This window comes from Xenopus tropicalis, chromosome 1, assembly GCF_000004195.4.
Source record: "Xenopus tropicalis strain Nigerian chromosome 1, UCB_Xtro_10.0, whole genome shotgun sequence".
Classification (NCBI taxonomy): domain Eukaryota; kingdom Metazoa; phylum Chordata; class Amphibia; order Anura; family Pipidae; genus Xenopus; species Xenopus tropicalis.
The window spans coordinates 80,257,741-80,282,559 of record NC_030677.2 but is presented as its reverse complement, the minus strand read 5'-3'; the positions used below and the strand labels follow the sequence as shown (position 1 = coordinate 80,282,559).

Genomic DNA, 24,819 nt, shown 5'->3' with positions numbered 1-24,819 from the left:
AATCCTATGATCCCAAGAGGTGGCCCTTAATTCTCATGGCAATTTTCTATTTAGGAGTACCGAATAGCACATACTACTAAAAAATGGTTTATTTAGATAAAGCAGGGTTTTACTTATAAGCTTGACAAATTTGGAGGCAAAGATATTCACTGCTAAAGGGCTGTGGTTGCCATTGAATTGTACATAAGCACAAAATATAATGTGCAACATTTCTGCCCTACTTCTTTAGTAAAGGTGGCCATACAAGTAGAAATTACAATCTTTCCTGCAACCACTGGTCGCAGGAAAAATCATTTGGTTCCCCCACTGACGTTCAGGGCTGAATAGTCCAATATGGAGGTAGAAACAATAGGAATTCTACCTCCACCTGCCAATGCAGCCATAAACGTAGATTTTGCTCAGGTGCATCAAAATCTTTTAACCTGCCTAATTGACGAGACAACAGATATCCGCAGCCTTTGCGATATCGGTCGTCTCGTCGAGTCACCATACATGCTCTGAATATCATACTAAACAAGGTCTTGTACAATAATATCGGTGAGTGTATGGCCAGCTTATGGTGTTAGTTTTCCTCTAAAGTGAAAATAACCACTTTTTTGAGGATTTATGATTTAGATTTATGCCATGTAAGTCAGTTTCCTCCTACAAAAAAAACTGCACAAAGCAACACGTGCCATTCCAAAGGCGATGCACTTTATTGCTGGGCATTTCTGGGAGACAGCCATGGCCCTAAGGGTGATAGCACATGGGAAGATTTGTCACCTGCAGTTAACTCTGGGCAACAAATTTCCCTAGAATGCTTTCCCACTGGCAAATTGAATCGCCAGTGACAAAACAAACGCAGCGCTACGTTTTCCAAAGTTTCCTTGCTGGTAGGAAGACATTTGGGGGAGATCTGTCGCCTGGAACAGAGGGGATTTGTTGCGGGCAACTACAGGAGTTACATCACGTGCAGACAAAATGCAGTGTTTATACATTCCCAATGTTAGTAAAGGGTGAAATATTGTCGGGAGGCTTTTCTTATGTGCCCATTCTCTTAGGAACAATGACATGCGCAGAAGAGGTAGATACACCACTGTGTAGCAGAGCTACACCAACCACTTGGATGTTGCTCCCAGTGGCCTCAAAGCAGGCGCTTATTTTTAAATTACTGCAAGTGTTGATTGCATAAAACAAAGTGTAAAGCCAAACAGAGCCTTCTGTAGGCTGACAATCCACATAGGGGCTATCAATTATAGCTCTAATTGGCACCTCCAGGAATTTTTTCCATGCTTGTGTTGCTCCCCAACACTTTTCCCATTTGAATGTGGCTCACAGGTATAAAAGGCTGGGGATCCCTGATTTAGAGGGTCCCTGAGGAGCTTAATTATGTGCTGGGGGTGGCTGTGCTATCCACTTCTTTAATGGGAGTGATGGGTGATTATATCCTCGCAGTGAACAACCACCATTGGTTTTTTTTTTATGTGCTACCACCATTAATGTGGGTATGGTCTTGTGGTAACATAGGTGTAGTCTAAAAATGAGTGGTTAAAATGGTTGCTATGATCAGCCCTCCAGCACATAGGCTAAAAACATTCATTCGCTACCACAGAAGTTGGACAGTACTGGTCTAGGGCAATTAGACCACTGTAGTTTTGCTCTGGAGGTGTAAACCACCTCGCTAAGGAAAGTTAACCTGTGAACAGCATCTCTGAAATCTTTAAACACCTGCCACCCCAGTTGTTCAAAGGTTTATAGTAAGGTTGCAGCAACCCCTTATTCACTTAGGATTTCTTCTACCATCAAACACACCCGATCCCCTTCCTTGAGAATTTAATTTGGATGTTGGGTACTGGGCATGCTCAATTCTCAGTTTAGGTTACTAAACACACCTCTTCTAGTCTGGTCACAAAAGAAAAAAATGGCATTACTGGTTCCCATAGTAACTATTTTTTTCTCTTAACCTCTTCTCCTGAGCTCAGCTTAACCATTACAGTGCTAAATATAAGCAGGACTACATTAATTTCTGCCTGTGTAAGCCTACATTCTTGATTGCATGAACTTTACCCTGAATAAGGGTCTTTGCAAACAAGTGCTGTTTGCATATGTAAACACTGATGATGTCAGGGGTAAAATGGTTGCCTGGTGAAAGCTGCAATTTGTTTTAGGAAAATGTGATGGCCCTGGTGAACAAAGGAGATATATGAAATATAAATTATGCTATTTGGGTGGGGAAGATGTGCCCAACTTCTATACATGGTAGGCCCAAGGCACCCATGAGTTTTAAAGTTAAAAAAAATGGAGCTTTATGTAATGATTAAGGCCACATTTACCAACCATGAGGAAACAGCAAAAAAGTAAACCACTTAAAGTTCAATCTTGGTTAAAAATAAATAGAGCAGTTTATTTAAATTTTGCCTGCTTTTATTAACAAAACAATAAGACCATCAAAAGGAACACAAAAAAAAAAAAAGGATTCCAACAAATCTCTACTACATAATTTTCTCAAAAAATAGCAATTTTCAAAATCGAAAATAACTACTCTTACATTCCCTCTTCATTCAAAATCAACCGTTCAAAAATAGGGAAATCCGTTGCCATTTGAAATAAATTCAAAATGCAAATGGGGAGAAAAGGGTCTGATGGATCATGAGTAAATCAGACCGTATCAGAAACGTATGCTTCATCAGAAATAATCTGTCATACAAAATTTTACATCACACAGCCAAAAATTAAAAAAGGCAAAGGTCCCATTCGACTGTGGTACCACGAATTTTGAAAATAAAAAACATGTTTATTGGTAGTCAAAATTGTATAAATAAATGTTAATAATAATAATAATAATAATAATAAAATAGTAACTAAAAAAGGCAATGGCACAGTTAAGTTATATACCAAATAGGGTAAAAAAAAAATACCTACAGCTAGAAATGCATTATATTTGCTGACAAACTAATGAGTAGCAATGACTACAAAAGTACTGTTTTACGGAAATTAGAACAGATTTACCAAAATTCCAATGACATATTGCTTACAAAGAAGAATTCAATGACAATTGAGTTCCTATAGCAGGAAAGGTCAATGGTAAGTAACCAGTGCTAGCACTATATATGTGTACCCAAAGCTACTGAAGGATACAGGGGCTGTGTTAGAGGCAATAGTGATCAGTCACCACTCTGTAAGCATCAGCCAGAGTACACTGTGATGTGGTCAGCTGTATCTTAAGCATCCTGCCACATGACACCCCATATGGCATTCAGCTTTTGCTTCTTTCTGGGAACATCTAAAACAGAAAATAGGCATTCTCCCCAAATCTCACCCAAACTGGCCTTCAGGATGAAACTTGTCCTGCCATCCACTGCTCTAGGCTCGACCTGGTCTAAGTGGACCAGCTTCAAGTTGATCGATCTTTGCCTAGTTTGGCCAGTAGATCGTAACTACGACCTTTGCAGGCTACATCAAACATTTAGATCCACTCATTGTATATGCTTATTTATCTATTCAAATTTTGTTTGAAAGACATTGCTATACTAAGTATAATTTATATTAAATTATTTATACAAATTATGCAACAAATTCCTAGCTGCATGTATGAATTTATATAGAGTGCAGTCAGCCATCTTGCTTACATTTTCCACAGATTTCAACAGGGTTTATGATACAAGCAACCTGTTCATCTGTGGCAAATAACTGCTAAGCCACATGTCATATAGTATAGAGCAGTGATCCCCAACCAGTGGCTCGGGGATAACATGTTGCTCACCAACCGCTTGGATGTTGCTCTCAGTGCCCCCAAACCAGGGAGTTATTTTGAATTCCTGACTTGGGGGCAAGATTTGGTTGAATAAAAACAAGATTACTACCAAATAAAGCCCCCTGTAAGCCGATAGTGTGCATACAGGCTTTTGGCTCCTCCATGAACTTTTATGGTGCTTGTGTTGCTCTCCAAGTTTTTTTTACATTAGACTGTGGCTCATGAGTAAGAAAGGTTGGGGACCCCTTGTACAGAGTATAATGAAAATCCACATGATGCCAGTGGTATAGAAAGATTCCAGCCATAAAAAGCACTTGCCACATCACATGACATGAGCCTAATTAAAGAAATATATGCAAAGCAGAACTAAGTTTGCTTACATATTTGTACACAAACTGAAACAGTGACAAAATTTCAGAGATAAAGGAAATACAAACAGTCTTTAATTTACATAAGACATGCTGGTATATTCTTTTTGATAAGGTGAAGCTTCTGTAATGAATATAAGGTTTCCCCTTTGGTGTGTGGGAGATTAATTAAAACCCAGAAGTGATGCCACCCTCTAGTTTCCCCAATAAGATTATTGCAATCTGGGCATCCAGTGGTTTAACAATATTTTGTACAGATTACAAAGGAAATACAAAAAAAGTCCATGACCCTTTCAAAAAATAAAAACACAAAAGAAAACAAAACATATCAGTACAAGAACCATTTTGTTCAAGCTCGTGTATCTACCATGCCATAACTTATTTCATAAATATTCAGAATGATTTCATACAAATAACATGAGGCATTTGGTTGCAAGTGAAATTAAGAGCAGAAGTACAACATGGTGGGATAAGTGCACCAGTAAAACAACAAAAAAAATAATAATAACATGGTAACGTGTTCCAGACTATAGGGCCTGGCATAAAGAAAGGAATTTAAACCAGTTTTATTGTATCAACTACTCCACATTTCCATTAAGGTTTTATGTGAACACAAATGAGAAAAATCAGACTGGACAAATTCCTGTTTACTAGATGGTACACTAATTAAAGAGCTATTTTACCAAAAAATGCAGCATGCCGCATACTCTTAAGGAATACACAATGCCTATAATTAAATAGGAACCTGTCAGTTTCACTTTCTTCATTTGCACTACAGAGTTACAAAACTTGGGTGATTATGGAATGCTGAGGTTACTTTTTATATCCTTATATAGGGGGTACATATACCCATGTCGAGAGCAGTGTCACAAGTGAGAACACGAAATGTAATTTTTCGCTTTATGATCCGCTGAGGCCCAAAGAATCTGATTCCCCTGCATCAGTATAAATACTGCACACTGCTGGGCAAATCTTCTGCCTACCTCTGTGCCAGCCAGATTGGTAGATGATGTAAATAACCCTCTTTTAAATCCCCCACCATTTAAAGGAGAAGGAAAGTCTTATTCAATGGGGGTTGCCAAATGTTAGGCACCCCTCAGTGATTGCAATAGCTTGCTGATATCCTGGGCAGGTGCTCCTGTTAGCAGAAAACTTTCTGCAGAAGTTCTTTGGCACAATCTCATCCTTTTCTTTTTTTTACCAGGACACGGTCATGTTCACTAAAGTGAAAGCTGACTTTTCATGTCTAAGTTCGGCTTTTCCTTTACTACGCATGTGCAACCTCAAATCTGAATGAAAACAAGAAGAAGAGACAAGGATCTTCTGCAGAAATACCCTTAAAACTCATGGCTTTAGTTATATGCATTGCTTCGTTTCCTCATGAGGCAACTTTGGATGACTTTGTAAAGCCAAATTGACTCGTACGTTTTCCCACCGGCAATTTACGCAATTGCTGGTGGGAAAGTATATTCAGGAGATGTTGCCTGTGGTAGCGGTGTAGCGCCAATTTCACTTTGAGTAACAAATCTCTCTGTGTGCCATTACCCTTACCCGTACATAAGTATAAGGGCAATTGTTTTGCACTATGGTCAATATCTAATTGAAGAAGTGGTGGCCCTTTTTAGTGGTCAAGAGTCACATATGATGTCCCGGAATCTAACACGGTGTCCAGGCCTGTCTCATGATGTGTTTCAGTGGTCACTGCAGTATACATTACCACTACTCCCCAAGATTACCTGTAAGTGACAAGAAAGAATCCTATTGCTGGTGCAAAATGACACACAATGTTTTCCATTCAAGTTAATTGGAAAGCATCCTAAATTGGCTATGAAATATTTTTAGTAAGCACAAATACAAGAGCATTTTAGTGGAAATCAAAATGCCCTGTGCCATTGCCCCTGGAGTTACAAGGGGAAAGTACCATGATCAAGTGTAATGAGATAAGGAGTACGAGAATTGTAAGACCTGCAGTCACACAAATATAAAACAAAATTAAAGAATACATATATAATTATAAAATGCTAATAAGTACAGTGCACAACACTGAAAAACTATTTAAATATCAGATGTTTTCTTATTCACAGTACAAGTTCATAAATTGGTAAACTACCCTATGCCACACAGTTTTCTTTGTCAAATCTGTGCAGATTACTCCAGTACAGTTATTTGGAGATAACAGTCTATACGGATTATACATCACTTCCCACCAAACAAACTTATAAACCACAGATTGAAGTTCCAAAACAAAAAATATAACCATTTATAAGAACATAGAATCTTGCACAAATGAATACAAAAATGCAAATTTCTTGGACCAGAGGTATTTGATGAAATATCTTATTTGACAGACTACAGAGATCTTAATTTTTGATTCAGGGTTTTATTACTGCATAGTTTTACATCCCCAGCCCGGATCAGCAAAAAATAAATATATACATTTATAACATTTATTGAACTTAAAAAAAAAAAGAATAAAAGAGGCGGAACAGGTAGGGTAAATTAATCCTTATGGTTCCAACTACCTTTGTGAAAAGGGGATAAATCTGCAGCATGAGTGTCATAAATTACTATAAAACAAAAGCATAGGTACAAAACACAAACCAAATTATATACTACTAATAGTTAACTTTAAAAAAAAAAAAAAAAAAAAAAAAAGAGGCCAGGCACAGACTGTTTTTTAAACAGCACAGCAAACAGAAAATGGAGAAGGGAAAGACAAATCAGCAAGTTTGATTCTGTAAAGGATAATCAGAGGGTAAGGCCTCTTTAGGTAAACGAATTGTGCAAGACATATGATACTAAACCCACAGAAAGCTGCTTTGCAGACCCCACCTTCTAATGAGTTAATCTAAAGGTCACAGGCATGCAGGCATTTTATGTAATCTAAGGTTTTATTTTTACCACTTTCTATAAATAATAGCCAAAATAAACACGTATAACAGAAGCAACAAAAATGTGTTACAAATGTGCAAACCTTTGCAGCTGTCATGGATCACAATATCCACAAGGAGAAATACATACAAGGTCTAGATAATCTTCCAGCTTGCCTTGCACGCATTATCCAGAGATCCGTCACTCTCCTCCCTCCTCCCCCCATTTGCTCTGCAGCCTTTTCTCTGGCAGCTACAAGCTTCTCCATACCTCAAGGATGTCTTCTAAAACATATGCTTCCATTTCAGCTGCTGTTTCCACCATGTTTTTTCAGACAGCCATATCTATTGCTGCACTATGATTATATCAGTGCCAGCAGAACCTCTCTGTCAGAGAGGGAACAGGAAATGGAAGGTTCTATTCTCGCCTGGAGCAGCTCTGCAGTTTCAACACAGGCCTCTACCAACGCGCAGGGGTGACTCACAGTCTGCTTTTAAAGTCACAGAAGCTGTTTTTTTTTTCTCCCTTTAATTTTTAATGTTTTTACAGATTAGAGGCATTTCTATCAATACCTACTGCTGTGTTATTTAATATAGCAGTAGAAACGTTTAATCAAAATCTTGTGTTAAGAATATAATTTACTTAAACAGAGTTACTGCAAACTTAACATTTAGACAATACAGTTTTTCAGGGAAGCTTGCTTTTAAAAAAAAAAAAAAAAAAAAAAAACAGAACAGGTAAGAGATCCATTATCCAAAAACAAAGGAATTTTATTTCAAGCAAATGTGTATTTAAACAGTTTAAATAAAAAAAATAAATAAATAAAAAAAATATATATATATAATTTATTACTGACCTATCTGCTCTTAAGGTGGCCACACACATGGCGATTTTAGATCTTTCGTGCGACCATCGGTCGCACGAAAGATCGTACAATCTGCCACTAACCGTTCAGGACTGAAACGGCAAATAAGGAGGTAGAAACAATAGGATAAGTGCTGTGTATTATAACAGGGCAGCGTAAATCCTGTTGATGGCAATCCATAAGGACAATGCCACATGGGGCAGAATCAGCCCCTGCACTCTAAGGGCTCTGGCACACGGGGAGATTAGTCGCCCGCGGCAAAACTCCCTGTTCGCGGGCGACTAATCTCCCCGAGTTGCCTTCCCCCTGCCATCCCACCGGCGAACATGTAAGTCGCCGGTGGGATGGCAGACGCGGCGGGGTGATTTCGGGATTGCGCAAAATCGCGCCTCCGCGTCTGCCATCCCGCCAGCGACTTACATGTTCGCCGGTGGGATGGCAGGGGGAAGGCAACTCGGGGAGATTAGTCGCCCGCGAACAGGGAGTTTTGCCGCGGGCGACTAATCTCCCCGTGTGCCAGAGCCCTAAAAATCTTTAAGTTGTGTCTCCAACCACAAGCATTAAATCCACCTGGGTGCAGGCACATGCAGTGTGCTAGAATATGCAGTTTCGGGCAGAAATATGCTGTGTGTGCCTGCTTACAGGCGCAGGCACAGATTTTTAGAGTGGATGGGCTAAATCTTGGCAATCGTTTTTCCCCTTGCAGAGAATCAGCCCCATGTCGCATTACCTTAAGACATGTGCTCTGCATTACTGAAAGATCCGTTATACATATAATCTCAGGTTCAAAGCATTCTGAATATAGATCCCATACCTATGCTGTTTAGAATCTAAAAAGCTCAACTGTATATTTTTTCTTTACAGAAAGGTGGTGGCTTCTTTGGAACTCTGTATTAGCAGTGCATGTTGTTCTACAGGGACTAGAACCAGATAACCAAAAAGTTCAGAAATACAGGATCGCTTTCCAGATAAGAGATTCCATACCAGTACTAGCTAGGATAACTAACCAAAACAATAATAATTCTGAATTATTTCTTTTAGCGCACTGCTTCTTAACCTTGGGCCTTCAGATGTTGCTGAACTCCCAGAATTATTTAACATAAAAGGTAAAGCAAATAGGAGTGTATATATAGTAATAAATATTTTACACAGCGCTTCAAAATCTTGTGTTGTGCTGACTGCATCTCTATTTTCTCCACTTTGATTTTAAATATCTATACTACATCCTAGTATATGTTACAAATCTCCAACTGCTTATTTCTACAGATGCACTTCCCACAGCACATATCTTTTGCATTATTACCAACTGAATTCTCAAGCACAAACCCCTGTCGCCTAACAGTGGTTACTGATCACAAAAATAGTCACCAATCTATCCAGTGCCTCATGCACATCTCTGTGGTTGCCATACAAACCAATTTTTATATCACTTATTCAGAAGAATGTGTTAGGGTCTACAGACAAAAAAATACAAATAATTGTAGCATGAACTAAATTGCAGACACGTTGATGTAAGTATTCTCAAGGTTAGAGAGTCAAATTTGTTGAGCGGTGGGGTGGAGGGGACGATTTTAGATAATCTAGGAAACAATATCATTGCCATAACTGAATATAATGATTGTTTCAGAATTGCACAGTTTCACCATCACTATTAGGCTGATGGCCTATCGAGCGAGATCTACAGCGGGCCACTAAATCTCAGAATTGCCTGTAGGAGGAAAGTTTGCACGACTTCAGAAAGCTGAAGCGATGTGTAAGCCTTTCCACCTGCGACTCCTATCATGCCAGTGGAAAGGCATTTTGGAGCAGTTCGCTCTCTGTTCTGGGGGAGACTAACTCGCTTAATGGGCCATCAGCACATAATTGTCTCAGTATTGTCTATGGCAGGGTATTTTCTGGCATTTAGTAGCTCCATGTGTCTTCACCCCTATAAGGGGCAATGTTTTGTAAAAAGAAAATTTTGTACTGACCCTCCCTGCTACACTGCACACATAGCTTTAAGTGCTTATCCTTGATCAAAATGTAGCTATCATCAGGGGTGGCTTCCCAATAGGTTCAGCGCTTATCCAAGATACAAGTGATACAAACTGATCCAGCACACCCTTGATAAACGTAATTGAACTGTTGCTCAATTTTGGTGCTTTAGCACACACTGTCTGTAATCTGAAGCAATCAAATTTTTACTATATACCTGGCCTCACTTACCATATCCATTTGATATAAATAACATGCCTAGATTTGTTAGTATAAGTATAAAAGGAATTTATTGGACGAGGCTTCTTTTTGAGAGTAATCATGGCTGTTTCCAGTGCAACTAAAATGTAGATATATAGAGCAACCTTTAATGCAGCATTTAGCTCAAGCGCAACATGACACACCTTTTTCCACTTAAGTAAAAGGTGTTTCTCAGCCTCATGTTACACTTTGTTGAGGTATAGTGCACAAATAAAGACTGCTTCATCTGTCAAAACTCACTGTGCATAATAACCTACGCAACAATGTTGTAGTGACATATAAAACATGCCATGCTTATACAGTCTAGACTTACAATTCTAATTCAGTTTAAAAGATATTTGCAACAGACCCAATTTAAGGTTGCACTTGTACACGCCAGTGGCTGCTGCAAGTTCTTATTCCTCTGTACCAATGTGACAGGTAGTACTGAAAAACTATAAGGAACAGTAGCGACTACAAACCTATGATCACTAGGTTCTGGGTGTAACCAAGCATTTATAACAAGTCTAAATTAACTCTTAGTTATACACACAAAACAGAACAGGTATGGGGCCTGTTGCTATCCAGAATGCTTAGGACCTGGTGTTTTCCAGACAAAGGGGCTGATTTACTAATCCACGAATCCGAATGAGAAAAATTCGGATTGGAAAACGTAGCATTTTGCGACTTTTTCGTATTTCTTTTTCGTATTTCGTACCCATTTTCGTCAAAAAACAGGTTTGACTTGCCACTATTTTAAGGGACTTTGCTTTTCAACCTAAAATAATTTGTTTAGAAATATATGCCTCTCTTATTAAACATTACAGCAGAAAATTTAACTTTACTAATGAGAGTCATGGTTAAGTATAACTTCAGAAGACAAAAGTACGCTACAGAAAATAAATGATGCCCTCGAGGAATTCATCTGATTGACTAAACACGTTGGGATTCATTGGCTGTTTAAAAATGTTCATTGTGCTTTGAAATTTTAAGTGCAATTTTTATTTGATAAATTGTTTATCTTGATTTTACACTATGGGTGTGCGCCGCTCTGTTTTTATGTGTTTCTAGAAATTGGAAGATTGACTTGCTACATGAGGTGGCTGCACCTTCAAAGCTGTACTCCTCAGTGAACTTCTACTACTTCATGTCTGCATGTTCGATGGTCTATTCATTGGTTCAAGACTAAGTGACTTTGAAGTTTTGTTTTATTTCGTCACATTGTAATTAGCACCCCTTTTCATTATAGTACTCTTATTTTTACAGAAAATAAAGCCTATCATCAGCCTATCATCAGACATGAACTATCTACTGAATGGTAGTTTGTTGGGGGTATCCTTAATGGAGAAGGATCTAGGGTTTTTTGTAGATAACAAGTTGTCTAATTCCAGTGTCATTTTGTGGCTTCTAAAGCAAATAAAGTGCTGTCTTGTATAAAAAAAAAATGGCATTGACTCAAGGGATGAAAACATAATTTTGCCTCTTTATAGGTCTCTGGTAAGGCCTCACCTTGAGTATGCGGTGCAGTTTTGGGCTCCAGTCCTTAAGAAGGATATTAATGAGCTGGAGAGAGTGCAGAGACGTGCAACTAAACTGGTAAAGGGGATGGAAGATGGTTAGACTGTTGAGGTTGGGGTTGTTTTCTCTGGAAAAGAGGCCCTTGCAAGGGGATATGATTACTCTGTATAAGTACATTAGAGGGGAATATAGGCAGATAGGGGGTGCTCTTTTTTCCCATAAAAACGATCAACGCACCAGAGGCCACCCCTTTAGATTAGAGGAACGGAGATTCCATTTGAAGCAGCTTAGGTGGTTTTTCATGGTGAGGGAAGTGAGGTTGTGGAATGCCCTTCCTAGTGATGTGGTAATGGCAGATTCTGTTAAGAGGGGCCTGGATAAGTTTTTGAATAAGCAGAATATCCAAAGCTATTGTGATACTAATATCTACAGTTAGTATTAGAGGTTGTATATACAGTTTATGTATGTGAGTGTATAGATTGGTAAGTATCGGTTGTGTGTGCTGGGTTTACTCGGATGGGTTGAACTTGATGGACTATGGTCTTTTTTCAACCCTATGCAACTATGTATGTAACTATGTAACTATCAGATATTTCTTTTCAACAAAACACAATAAGTTCACAGAAGCACCAAAAGTACTACAGTGGGAAGTTATTTCATGGTCGAAGAGGCAGAAATAAATTGGAATGGTAACAAAAAAAATCAAATGTAGTAAGGTTATATAGCACCAGACAAACCAATCAAAGAAAAAGTGCTACCCATTCAAAGGACAATATAAGCTCAGACACTAACCGAATGTCTGCATGAGTGAACAGGGTTTTTGCACAATTCCTAATACACAAAAGCTCTATGTAGTCAAAATACTTTAATTGATGTTGTTAGTGCTACATTAATAAGGGTTGACATTCTTTATAAAGATTATCCATTATTCCCATTATTATTCATTATATCCATTATCCCCAGCAGACAATTCAATTTACTCACAAACACCACAGGTCATTTTTTCTTTTGAGTATGGGACAAAATCTGAATACTCACACAGGTAAAACAAAAACTCTTTAAATATACTGCCCTGGCTGTAATCGAACATAAGCCCAAGTGCAGCAATACTGTAATACTACCACTACTACCACTGCAAAACAGTGCTTTCCTAAATCATAAATAGGTGTATTTTTATATCTAATGTACCCATTTAAGTATTCAGCTAGTACAGTGCTGTCCAACTTCTGTGGTACCGAGGGCCAGAATTTTTCCGACCTACGTGGTGGAGGGCCGATAATGGAAGACAGTTTTGACCACTCCCCTTTTTGAAACCGCACCCACTTGAAACCACACCCATGTTATCACATGACCATACCCATATTAATGGTTGTAGTACAGCAAAAAACCTGCCAAACTCTGCCTTCCCTACCCTGCCTGTGTGTACCATACTCTGCCTGCCCTACCCTGCCTGTGTGTGCCATACTCTGCCTGCCCTACCCTGCCTGTGTGTGCCAATACTTTGCCTGCCCTACCCTGCCTGTGTGTGCCAATACTTTGCCTGCCCTACCCTGCCTGTGTGTGCCATACTCTGCCTGCCCTACCCTGCCTGTGTGTGCCATACTCTGCCTGCCCTACCCTGCCTGTGTGTGCCAATACTTTGCCTGCCCTACCCTGCCTGTGTGTGCCAATACTTTGCCTGCCCTACCCTGCCTGTGTGTGCCAATACTTTGCCTGCCCTACCCTGCCTGTGTGTGCCAATACTTTGCCTGCCCTACCCTGCCTGTGTGTGCCAATACTTTGCCTGCCCTACCCTGCCTGTGTGTACCATACTCTGCCTGCCCTACCCTGCCTGTGTGTACCATACTCTGCCTGCCCTATGGCACACACAGGCAGCCTACAGTAACACAATGCTGGCACTGCTCCTACAGTCTGCACAATAACTATATATTAAAAAACTTTTTAATTGCAGTACCACCTTAGTGTATGTTCTTTTTGTAGTGTGCAGGGATTATTTGTGGGTTTCTACTGCTCCTACAGTCTGAGGTGTGAACAGGGGAACAATGGGGGTGATTACAGCCTGAGCCTGAGGTGTGAACACCAGCAGGGGGTGAACAATGCAGAGATTAAAAGGTGTGAACAACACAGGGGATTACATATTTAAACAATACAGCCTAATTACAGCCTGAATCTGAGGTGAGAACCATGCAGGAGGGGGCAGTTAATCACAGTACTGATACCATTTAAAGCTTACACAAGAGTAAGCCATCAAAGCAGCCAGACAGGTGGGGGGCCGCCAGTTGGACAGCACTGAGCTAGTAGATGCTGCAATCCAGGGCTGTGGAGTCGGTAGATAAATTCTCCGACTCCTCAGTTTCTGATACTTCCGACTCCTCTGTTTTTAATATGCTAATGTATTTTATACATTCAGTCAATGAAAAAGCATGCTTCATGGTCACTCAACGTGTTCGTTTATGCACTGTGTGCATTGGGCTTTATTCTTATAGCAGAGAAGTAATTAGTTATGACTGTTTGTGAATTGGGACATTTAAACTTTCTTTATTTTTTTATTCCCATTCAAATTTAGAAGGAGTCGGGAGTATTTTTTGCCGACTCCAGGTACCCAAAATTGTCTCCGACTCCTCGACTCTGATTCCACAGCCCTGCTGCAATCACTACAAATAAAAATGTACAAAAATAGCCCTAGAAAGGGTTAAATACAAAACTGTAAGCTCTTATTTGCTATATGATTCAAACGCTGCCTTCTAACAAGGAGTAGATGAGCTACCACTGGAATCAGAAAGTAATACAGGTATGGGATTCCGGAGACCCATTATCCAAACTGCTGAAAAATCCTATTAGGTTAATTAATGTTTAAATGATTTTTAGGCCCCTTATCCAGAAAACACCAGGTCCCAAGCATTCTGGATAATAGGTCTCATGTACTTTCGTAAATGTCGATAAAAATCCTTAACTACTGTATTTATAGAAAGCCCCAAGTTTGCAGTTTAGACACTTCTATCAAAGTATTTGCCTAAAGTACTACCTTCCTGTGCACTTAGTTATTCCAAACATAATGGCTTCAATGCTTTGTGATCTTTAAACTAGGGATGTACATAATCCATCATTTTTTAATTCAACCAAATGCAGAATCATCCAATATCTGAGCAAAAGATTGTCAATTTCAATTATCCAAAGTGACAAGGGTTTAGATTCAGGAATCTTTTCAGAATCTGGATCTCCAGATTCCCAACCAGTGGCTCGTGAGCAACATGTTGCTCACCAACCCCTTGGATGTTGCTCTCAGTGTCCCCAAACCAGTTAGTTATTTTTGAATTCCTGACTTGGCAAGTTTTGGTTGAATGAAAACATTTACTACCCAATAAAGCCTCCTGTAAGCTGATAGCTCATGAATAAGAAAGGTAGGGGACCACTGCTTTAAGTCTAATAAAAAAAATATTTAAACATTAAATAAACCCAATAGGATTGTTTTGCCTCCAATAAGGATTAATTATATCTTAGCTGTGATTAAGTTCAGGGTAGTGATCTATTATTACAGAAAAAAAACTAATTAATTTTAAAAACTAAAAACATTTCATACATGCTTACTTTAAACAAAATGTAATGTTGGACAAAGTAAACACAACACAGTTTTTAAACCATACTGCACCAGGAAGGAATTCTGATGGAGTGCAGATGAACTATTATGTATGAAGATTTCATCTGCCAAAGCACCATGTTGACAAACACATGGTGCATAGGCAGATGAAGTAAAGCTTTAGCTTCTCCTCAACTGGTTCATCCAAAACAGCATAACAGCCAATCAATCACATGGAAAATGTAAAGAGGGCTAAGTACGTCTATTATTACAGATATAAGCAACATTCTAAGATCGAACAGGTCTCCTGCAGTCATAAACAATGTTACAAAAAGAAGTCTGTACAAAAAAGACCAACTGTTCTAAACCAGCGCAACTTTTTTCATGTAATGGCCTTTTATTGTCAATCCACATATTTAGTAGATTATATTAAAATGACATCATACAAAGATACTGAACAGACTGGAGAGCTTCAAAATACCTGCCCATAAGCCTCCAGATGGATGGCTTGTTCTTTAAGGAGATAGAAGCTTAAATCACTGGGGGGGTGACAAATGTTAGACATAAAAAAAAAAAAAGAAGCGGAAGATTAGAATTGTCAATAATGCTTGCACATAAGCACCCTGGGCTGGTGCAGTTTTCTGCTAGCGGGAGCACTGACACGGGGTATCGGGAAAGTGATAACAATCACTGAGCGGTGATTAATGATTTGGTACCCCCGAGCTTTATTTCTCCTTTAAAAATACTTTTTTAGAACCTCCCTGAGAACTTTATTTGATAAGGCATAAAAAAGTCTTGGTAGACCACAGCTAACAAAGAAGCAAACTTGCATCTTACCAGTGAGTACAAAAATGTGTAAACTAGATGTAAATGGAATTTGCACAGACTTGGTACGGATATTAATAAAACCAGTGGAGAAATAGGAAAATGGAGTTTAATTAGAGGTCAACTAATGACTTTAACTTATGTCTTAGGGCTCTGGCACACGGGCGACTAATCTCCCCGAGTTGCCGCCAGTTGCCATCCCACCGGCGACAATGTAAGTCGCCGGTGGTATGGCACACGCGGCGGTGCGATTTCGGGAAATCACACTCGCGGGCGACTAATCTCCCCGTGTGCCAGAGCCCTTAAAGGAGAACTATAGTTTAAATTACTGGTGATTACAGTGATTTAACATTTCCTTCTCCTTTAAAAAGAAGTTGGACTTCCACCCACAGCACATTGTGCACACAAAACATTACTTCTTATTGGTAGTTTTTCCAGAGATCTCAAAATACTGTTATCCATTAAGTACTAGACAGAGCTACTCTAGCTTATCATGGAGACTATATTGCTAAACAATTAAAGATTATATATTCTTTCAAACTGTATATTCTTACAACTATAAAAAAAAAATATTTTTTTCCCTTAGGCGGGTATCCTCTCCCAATATCTTTACATCTTTTAATGGTGTTTCACTAAAACAAAACACCTGGCATATGCTAGAACACCTTTCCTAGTAACAAAATAAATCCATAGTTTTTGGATTTAGCAAAAAAAAAAGAAAAAAGGCCAAACACAACTGAATCCATACACAAAATCCATAAGTCTTGAGAAAAGAAAACTGCAACATTTTTTTAAATTCAGTTTACCAAAGCATAAGTCACCTGACCTTGAAGAATTGGACTTAATGTTAGTAAATGCAAATTCTGAAAAAAGGGCAGCACACAGAACAGAGTATGCTGGACTCGTGCTAGCATAAAACATGGGGATAATGTCTCATCGGCATTTCTATAAATTTGCCCAATTACTACTACTTTTAAACTAAAAACTCCTTTATTCACGAAGGCATACACACACAAAAATCTATGAATTCAATAAAAACCTACATATTGATGCTTCACTTTTGGACTACACAATATATAAAAACTTACCATGTCAGTTAAAGTTCTTTGGGAGGTTCTAAAAAAGTACTGTTAAGAATAAGGATGTCCAGCTTGAGGTTTATGGGCAGGAATTGTTATGAATTCCTAGTCAGTGTCCATCTTTAGGCTGATGGCCCATGGAGCTAGTTAGCGACCCACGATTGATCTCTGCTACTGTGGGAGACTAACTGATCAAAGATGCCTATCCACCGGCAAAAATAGGAGTCGCCACTGGAGAGGTCAGAAAGTTGTTTTGTCTTTCCAAAGCTGCACAAAGTTGCCTTCTGGAGAGACCTTTGAGTGACTTTGGAAAGCCGAAGCGATGCATAGGCTTTTCCACTGGTGACTTCTATTGTTGCCGGTGGAAAGGCATTTCAAAGTGGTTGGTCGCCCACGGTAGTACAGATCTGTCTCAGGCTACTAACTTGTTCTGTGGGTCATCAGCCTTAAGGTCCCCATACACGGGCCTATTCTAGCTGCCGATATCGGTCCCTTAGACAGATTCGACAGCTAATCAGCCCGTATATGGGCACTAACGACGGGCCTGCCCAACCAACATCTGGCCTGAAATCGGCCGGATCTTAATCGGCAGGTTTGATTTAGTCGGATCAGGGACCCCATCAGCTCACTCATGTGGTCCCCGAACCGACAGACGCCAATACCCGTCGTTCTAATTCAAATTAGCCCGACATCGTCAACCTGTAGGTTAATTTTAAACACGTGTTTTAGATTTGTATATAAAAACTCAATTTATAAATAAGAGCCTATTTAAGATTAAAGAATTATAAACCAATGTACTCATGTGTTTTAGTATAAATTAAGATACATTTTGCATTCGCAAAATTTTTAATTATTTCCTATCAATGACTACAACATGTACACAACTGTAAAGTAAAAAAATCTAACACATTCAAACAACTACGGCCTAGCAGAGGATATTGGGAAATGAAGTTCAAAATATAAAAATGCAGGTTAAGGACTCCTAGGGGCTGATTTACTTACCCACGAACGGGTCGAATGGAGTCCGATTGCGTTTTTTTCGTAATGATCGGTACTTTGCGATTTTTTCGTATGTTTTGCGATTTTTTCGGATTCTTTACGAATTTTTCGGATCCAATACGATTTTTGCGTAAAAACGCGAGTTTTCCTATCCATTACGAAAGTTGCGTAAAAAGTTGCGCATTTTGCGTAGCGTTAAAACTTACGCGAAAAATGCGCAACTTTTCGCGTAAGTTTTAACGCTACGCAAAATGCGCAACTTTTTACGCAACTTTCGTAATGGATACGAAAAACTCGCGTTTTTACGCAAAAATCGTATTGGTAACGAAAAATTCGTACAGAATCCGAAAAAATCGCAAAACATACGAAAAAGTCGCAAAATGTTCGTTTTCAAGTTGGAACTTTTCCAATTCGGGTCGGATTCGTGGGTTAGTAAATCAGCCCCCTAGTGTACCTTGATTTACGGTTTGTCAATCAAAAGTATTGATAGCCAGACTGGAGAGAAACAGAAAAAGGGATGTATGACTCATGAACATGCTGCAGTCCAGCCCATCAAATTCATTACTTTAAAAGCAAAGGAAAGGAAACACTAATGCTTTCCATGTCCAGTCAAATAACAAGGAAGAAAAAACATTTTGTTTTCAATGTATCAAACCAGATCGAAAAACATTTTCATGTTTGTTTTCCATGGTAATAATACAAAACAACTATATAACAGTTGTAAGGATTCAGCCTAAAAGAAAATTATGCAAATTAGGATTCTGTTTGGTATTTGGCAAAAAAATTTTTTACAAAAGAACAATGGATTTGGTGCATCCCTGCATCAATTGGGGGGGGTTGCCTAAACTTTTCAACATCAATAACCCGCATTTTTATTGTATACTAAAACAGGGCTGTTCAATTAGTGGCCTGTGAGCAGAATGGAACCTTTAGGGCTCTGGCACACGGGGAGATTAATCGCCCGCGACAAAACTCCCTGTTCGCGGGCGACTAATCTTCTCGAGTTGCCATCATCTGCCATCCCACCGGCGAAAATGTAAGTCGCCGGTGGGATGGCACACGCGGCGGCGCGATTACGGGAAATCGCCGAAAAAGCCTCGCGAGGCAACTTCGGCGAGACCTGAACACTCTGAGCGTATTCTCGTCGATTTTTTCGCGTCGGCGCGAAAAATTTGGAAAGGCTCTGCCGCTGTTTACAATGGTTCTGTACGAAAATTCTGTGACTTTCGGATCGCCAATACGATATTATCGTGACTAATACGATTTTTTCGTAAGCATTTTCGTGATATTTGCGATCTTCAGAAATTTTCGTTTCCAATCCGAATTCTTCCCATTCGGGAATCGAACTCGTGTTTTGATAAATCTGCCCCTGAGTCTGCTGAGGAGCTCAACAGATTCATTATTTTAGTACAATTTATCTCTTGAACACGCTGATGAAAAACTTACCCTTTAATGTAAAAAGTAGGAAAGTTTTATAAAAATATAAATTATAAGTGACACTAACCTTGCAAAACCTAATGAAGTTAGGAATCAATGGGGTAAAAGTGTCATGCCTAAAAAGAATTTGGTACCACTATGCCATGAAATTCAACCAAGTTTTGGAAAGTGACGCGACATACAGAAAAATTGTATCTAACCCAACATCACATTTTAAGGAACGTACAATTAAAAGATTGTAACCATGTCTTACTGGAAACAAGCCAGATGAGATTTTTAAATAAATAGCCTGAACAATAATGGACCCATTATGGGTTGTATATGTATCAGAGCTAAGATGATTTAGGGAGATTAGAGAGTTTGTGTTTATTGATGATCTGTCACAGGAGGGGGCAGGGAGAAGCAACACATTATTGCAATTACTTTTTTTCTCTGCACTTCAGTTACATACTAAAGGATATAAATAATGGAGTGATATTATAGCCTGATTAAATGCCTGTGTCATTCGTTAGTTCCTACTCAGTGGAGACATGAAGAATGACATTTTATTCAAAAACGTGGTCTAAAGCCAGGAAATATTTGTCTATTCAGAAAATAAGATGCACAACTTGCAATTCCTACCACTGTGGTTGAACTACAAGTCCCAGAAGGCCATAAGAGAAAGTAGTAGAAAGTAAACTTCAGCAGTTTAAGAACAGAAGGTCAATCAAACTCGGTGTTGAGCATACAATGACACGTTTAAAAGGCCAAAAGCAATAGTAAAATCGCACAAATGTATAATAATAATATATATAATTATAATAATAAGGTAAAGACCACGAATGTGGGTAGTGGTACTACCACGTGACAGAACCATCCCTTTCATATTAATCTCAATCTATACCCCTCCCCTTCTGCGTTCCCATGGGGTTCCCACCTCGGACACTTCTTCCTCCTCTTGGCTACTGCTACTGCCGCCACTCTCGCTGCTCTTCTCTGTATCGCTGCTGCTGGCCGTGCGGCTACTCCTACTCCTTTTTTGTCGCCTGTTCCTCCCAGACAGTCCGGCCCCAGTGGGTGAGACAGGAGAAGCTCCAGCCCCTTGCTGTCTCCGCTGCTGCTGCCTCTGTTGCTTCTTCTTCAGCAGCAGGTCGCACATCCTGGCCAGGCCTCGGGCAGACTTGCTGAGCTCACTAGGAGCTTCGCTGGCCGGGACGGGATTGCCATTGGTCACTTGGGGCTTCTCTGGGCCTCCTTCCCCCTCCTCGGTCCCACTAGGCGGTGGCTGCTGCTGTTCCTGTGGCGCTGGCGGTAACGGCGGTTCCATCATCATCATGACTTCTATGCCGCCGCCACCTCCTCCTCCTCTTGCTCACTGCGCTGGGTAGTACAGCTAGAACCAGCCGAACCCCAGATCTCGCGATAAGCGATGACGTCACCAAAATCGCGTTCACAACCCCGATCTGCAGGGAGCAAGAGAAGTTGTATGAGTGCGTGTGCGCGCTTTGGTTGAGCTTTCCACCTGTGTAACTAGACTGTGGGTTGCAATTAGTTTTAATACACCCGAATTCACCCTAAACCATTTAAACCAAGTTAAAAAAAAAACACAGGCAACCGTTTCTCTTGTTATGCAACAATGGGCGAGTTGGTATATTTTCCTTATAGCAATATACTTTAGATATTTACACTGCTTTGCCTTTAGGTCTTATCGATTCGCCTCGGACTGACGGCCACCTTCCGGTGTCCGTGCTTTGCTTCCCCCCCGAAGACGTGAATATTCTTCCTGCGTTCCCCCTAAGCAAATGTCCTCTTACGAAATGCGCTTAAGCAGCTCCAAACCCCGCCTCCCGCGGCACTTCTAGCTCTCGCGTTGGCTGGCGTCAGGACTGTAGATGATGTGCCCCGCCTCCTAGCTGCGGTGGGAACAGTCTGGGGCTTAGGACGCCTGCTCTGTAGGGGTCAAGTGAGGAGACGGGAGACGGGCTGTGCTGGAATTGTGTGATGCTGTGTAATTCTGCGCTACTTTCCATATTGCTTTAGCCCGCAATGTCTCACATTCACAAACTGTATTGTTCTACCAACGGTGTGCTTCACTAAGGACATTCAGCTAGATATTAATAATAAAGTTAATACACCCTTTGGCGGTAGTGTCACCTGCAGATTGCCACACCATTTTGGGATAGGCTATGTGCTTTTGAAATGTCATCTTTATAGAGTGGTTGACAACAGGGAGCTCTGAAACATTTCCTTGTGCTCTACATAGTGTAAAGCAAATCCTCATAGCTGGAAATCAGTGTAGTACAATTTTTCTGTTGGTGATTAACCCCATAATGGCACCATAGCCTAAAGCAGGGCTGTTCAAATAGAGGCCTGCAGGTTGGATGTCCCTCCGAAGGTTTTTAAAGGCCCCAAACTGTTTAAAGGCTCCATAGACTTTACTGCATGACACTAGCAATTTAATCTGGCCCTCAAACATGCTGTATGAGAAATAATTGGGCCACTACATGCAATATGTTGGACAGGACTGGACTAAAGTATAAACTCTCTAAAGTAAAATACTGTCCACTGCTATCCTAATTAGAAGTGTTCCTCTTGATATGCATGCATTTGATGTTACAGTCATGCATTTGTATCTGCTTTCCTACAATCATTCTTGACAGTAGACTTATTGGCTTGGCAAGGATAGATCTGCTTATTTGACAGAAGTCATCATATAAGCATTTTTTTTTCTATTTCTCCCACGTCTAGGGGGACACAGGGACTGTGGGGTAAAGGGCCCCTCCCATCAGGAGGCAGGACACTGAAGAACAGAGTTGTGGACCCTCCTCCTCCTCTCCCTTTATCCCCTCTCAACCCGGAAGGGATTCAGTTTTTTCAGTGTCCTGCCTTCAGGAGGTTAGGAGTGGCCTCTAGGTAGGCCCATCAAAGGAATCCTCGGTTAGTGGTTAGCACTAACAACCGGGGAGAAGCCGTGTCAGCCTGCTCACTGAGAGCTAGCCCCCCCTCCCCCCCGCGGGAATAACGATCCGTGCCCTGTCAGGGCACATGTAAGGGAGACAAATGCTCCGCATCGGCACTCCCCACAGGTGAGGTAAGGTGAGCGCTTCACCCCCTAGAAATCCCCCTACCTGCCTGCCTGCCTGTGCCCGCACTCTTACCCACAGGAACCGGGACCCCGTGCGACTACAGCCCTCCACAGTGGCTCCGCTCTGCCTTCTGCGCTCCGGCCGGCTATGCGCCTCAGCCGACGGTGCGGTTTTAAGGACCCTACCGACAAAAAGATGGAGGGCCTGCTCAAGGCAAATTTTCTCTCTATGGGATCAGCCCTACGGCCTGTCCTAGCATCCGCCTGGGTGAGCCGCGCAGTTGAGACATGGTCCACCTCTCTCCTACAAACTGCTCAGGAGGGGGGATCTAGGGAGCAAAAGCTAGCGGCCTACATTCAGGAAGCCAACCAGTTCCTAGCCGACGCTTCCCTGGATGCAGCGAGGGTTCTAGCCAGGGCATCTGCCCTTTCGGTTGCAGCTCGCAAGGCCCTGTGGCTGAAGCTCTGGTCCGCTGACTTGAGTTCTAAAAAATCTCTGGTTGCCATCCCCTTCCAGGGTTCCAAAATATTTGGAGAGGAACTTGACAAAATTATTTCACAAGCCACGGGGGGCAAGAGTACCCTGCTACCCCAAACCAAGCCCAAATCAGCCTTCAACCCAAGAAGGGGTCACTCCTTTCGCAGTCAAGGCTTCCGTAGCAACAAGGCCAATCCAACCACGACTCACCAATCCAAGCCTCAATCCAAGTCACCAGTCGATAAGACCACACACTCCTGACTACACTCGGGAGATTCCAGAAGCGGGTTTCATAGGGGGATGTCTTCGGTTCTTTGCGGATGTCTGGAGATTGCACGTGGAAGACGCATGGGTAGTTCAAACCGTCGCAACCGGCTACCGACTGGAATTTCACAAAACCCCTCCAGCACATTTCTTCATGTCCAGGGTACCACATCAGACACCCAAACAGCAGGCCTTTCTCTCCATAATAGAGAAACTGCGCAAGACCGGGGTAATTGTACCGGTACCCCAAAACCAAAAGTTCCGGGATTCTATTCAAACCTTTTTATAGTCCCAAAGAAAGATGGCTCCTTTCGCCCCATCCTGGACTTAAAGCTCCTGAACAGATGGATAGTCTACCACAAGTTCAAAATGGAATCAGTCCGCACCATCATTCGAGCCCTGGAACCAGGAGACTTCCTGGCCTCTTTGGACATTCGGGACGCATACTTACACGTTCCAATTTTCCAACCACATCAACAATACCTCCGGTTTGCCTTTCGGAATCAACACTTTCAGTTTGTCGCACTACCCTTCGGTCTATCTTCGGCTCCCCGAATATTCACGAAGATCATGGCATCCATGGCAGCCTTCCTTCGTGTCCGAGGTGTATTCATAATGCCTTACTTGGATGACCTACTAATCAAGGCGAGATCCAGAACATTGGCCGAACACAATGTACAGCTGACAGTCCAGAGCCTCTGGATGTTCGGATGGTCCATCAACTTGGACAAGTCGTCCCTATCTCCCAGCCAGAACATGATATTTCTGGGTCTACAGTTCCAGACGGACATACAGAAGGTATTCCTCCCATGGGAGAAGCAGCTCAAGGTCCAGAGATCGATCAGAATACTCAGATCCACAGCACACCCAACAATCCAGATGTGCATGAGAGTCCTGGGACTGATGGTCTCCACCATGGAGGCAGTCTCATTCGCCCAGTTCTGGCTTCGGCCCCTTCAGACGGCGGTGTTGAAGCTCTGGAACAGGACATCACTTCATCAGAGAATAACACTACCAGAGGACTCTCTGAGGTCGCTCAGCTGGTGGCTAACACCGGAAAGACTAACACAGGGAAAGACATTTCTGGAACTAGTGTGGTTAATAGTAACCACAGACGCCAGCCTCACCGGTTGGGGAGCAACCTTTCAGGGAAGAGCCGCACAGGAACTTTGGACACAGGAGGAAGCACTTCTACCAATAAACATATTGGAACTACGAGCCATACTGCTAGCACTCCAGTCATGGGAACGCCTTCTCAGAAACCAAGCGGTTCGAATCCAATCAGACAACGCCACAGCAGTGGCATATATAAATCGACAGAGTGGCACAAGAAGCAACAGGGCGAATCAGGAAGTGTCCTTCATCCTAGAGTGGGCAGAAAGAACTGCCACTCTACTTTCGGCAATTCACATCCCCGGAGTGAGCAACATAGAGGCCGATTTTCTCAGCAGACACCATCTGGACCCGGGAGAATGGCAACTACACCAAGATGCATTTTGGGGGATGCCGGAAATCAACCTTATGGCC

General features: G+C 41.3%; 1 protein-coding gene across 7 annotated transcripts in view; it reads right to left on the bottom strand.

The window, feature by feature from the left end:
• Positions 1 to 21,303, bottom strand: part of ankrd17 (ankyrin repeat domain 17) — a 79,056-nt gene extending 57,753 nt beyond the window's left edge. For 4 of the 7 annotated variants that reach the window (XM_002940353.5, XM_018089479.2, XM_018089478.2 and 1 more), the window contains exons 1-2: positions 21,152 to 21,303; positions 20,403 to 20,928 (exon numbers count right to left, since the gene is read on the bottom strand). In XM_002940353.5, the coding sequence (XP_002940399.3) occupies positions 20,403 to 20,801 (399 nt within the window). In that variant the 5' untranslated portion in view covers positions 20,802 to 20,928; positions 21,152 to 21,303. Of the gene's footprint in view, positions 1 to 7,242; positions 7,364 to 20,402; positions 20,929 to 21,151 lie in introns of those variants that run through there. The other 3 variants (XM_004911071.4, XM_004911072.4, XM_031903293.1) reach the window with 2 other exon arrangements.
• Positions 21,304 to 24,819: the final 3,516 nt, after the last annotated feature.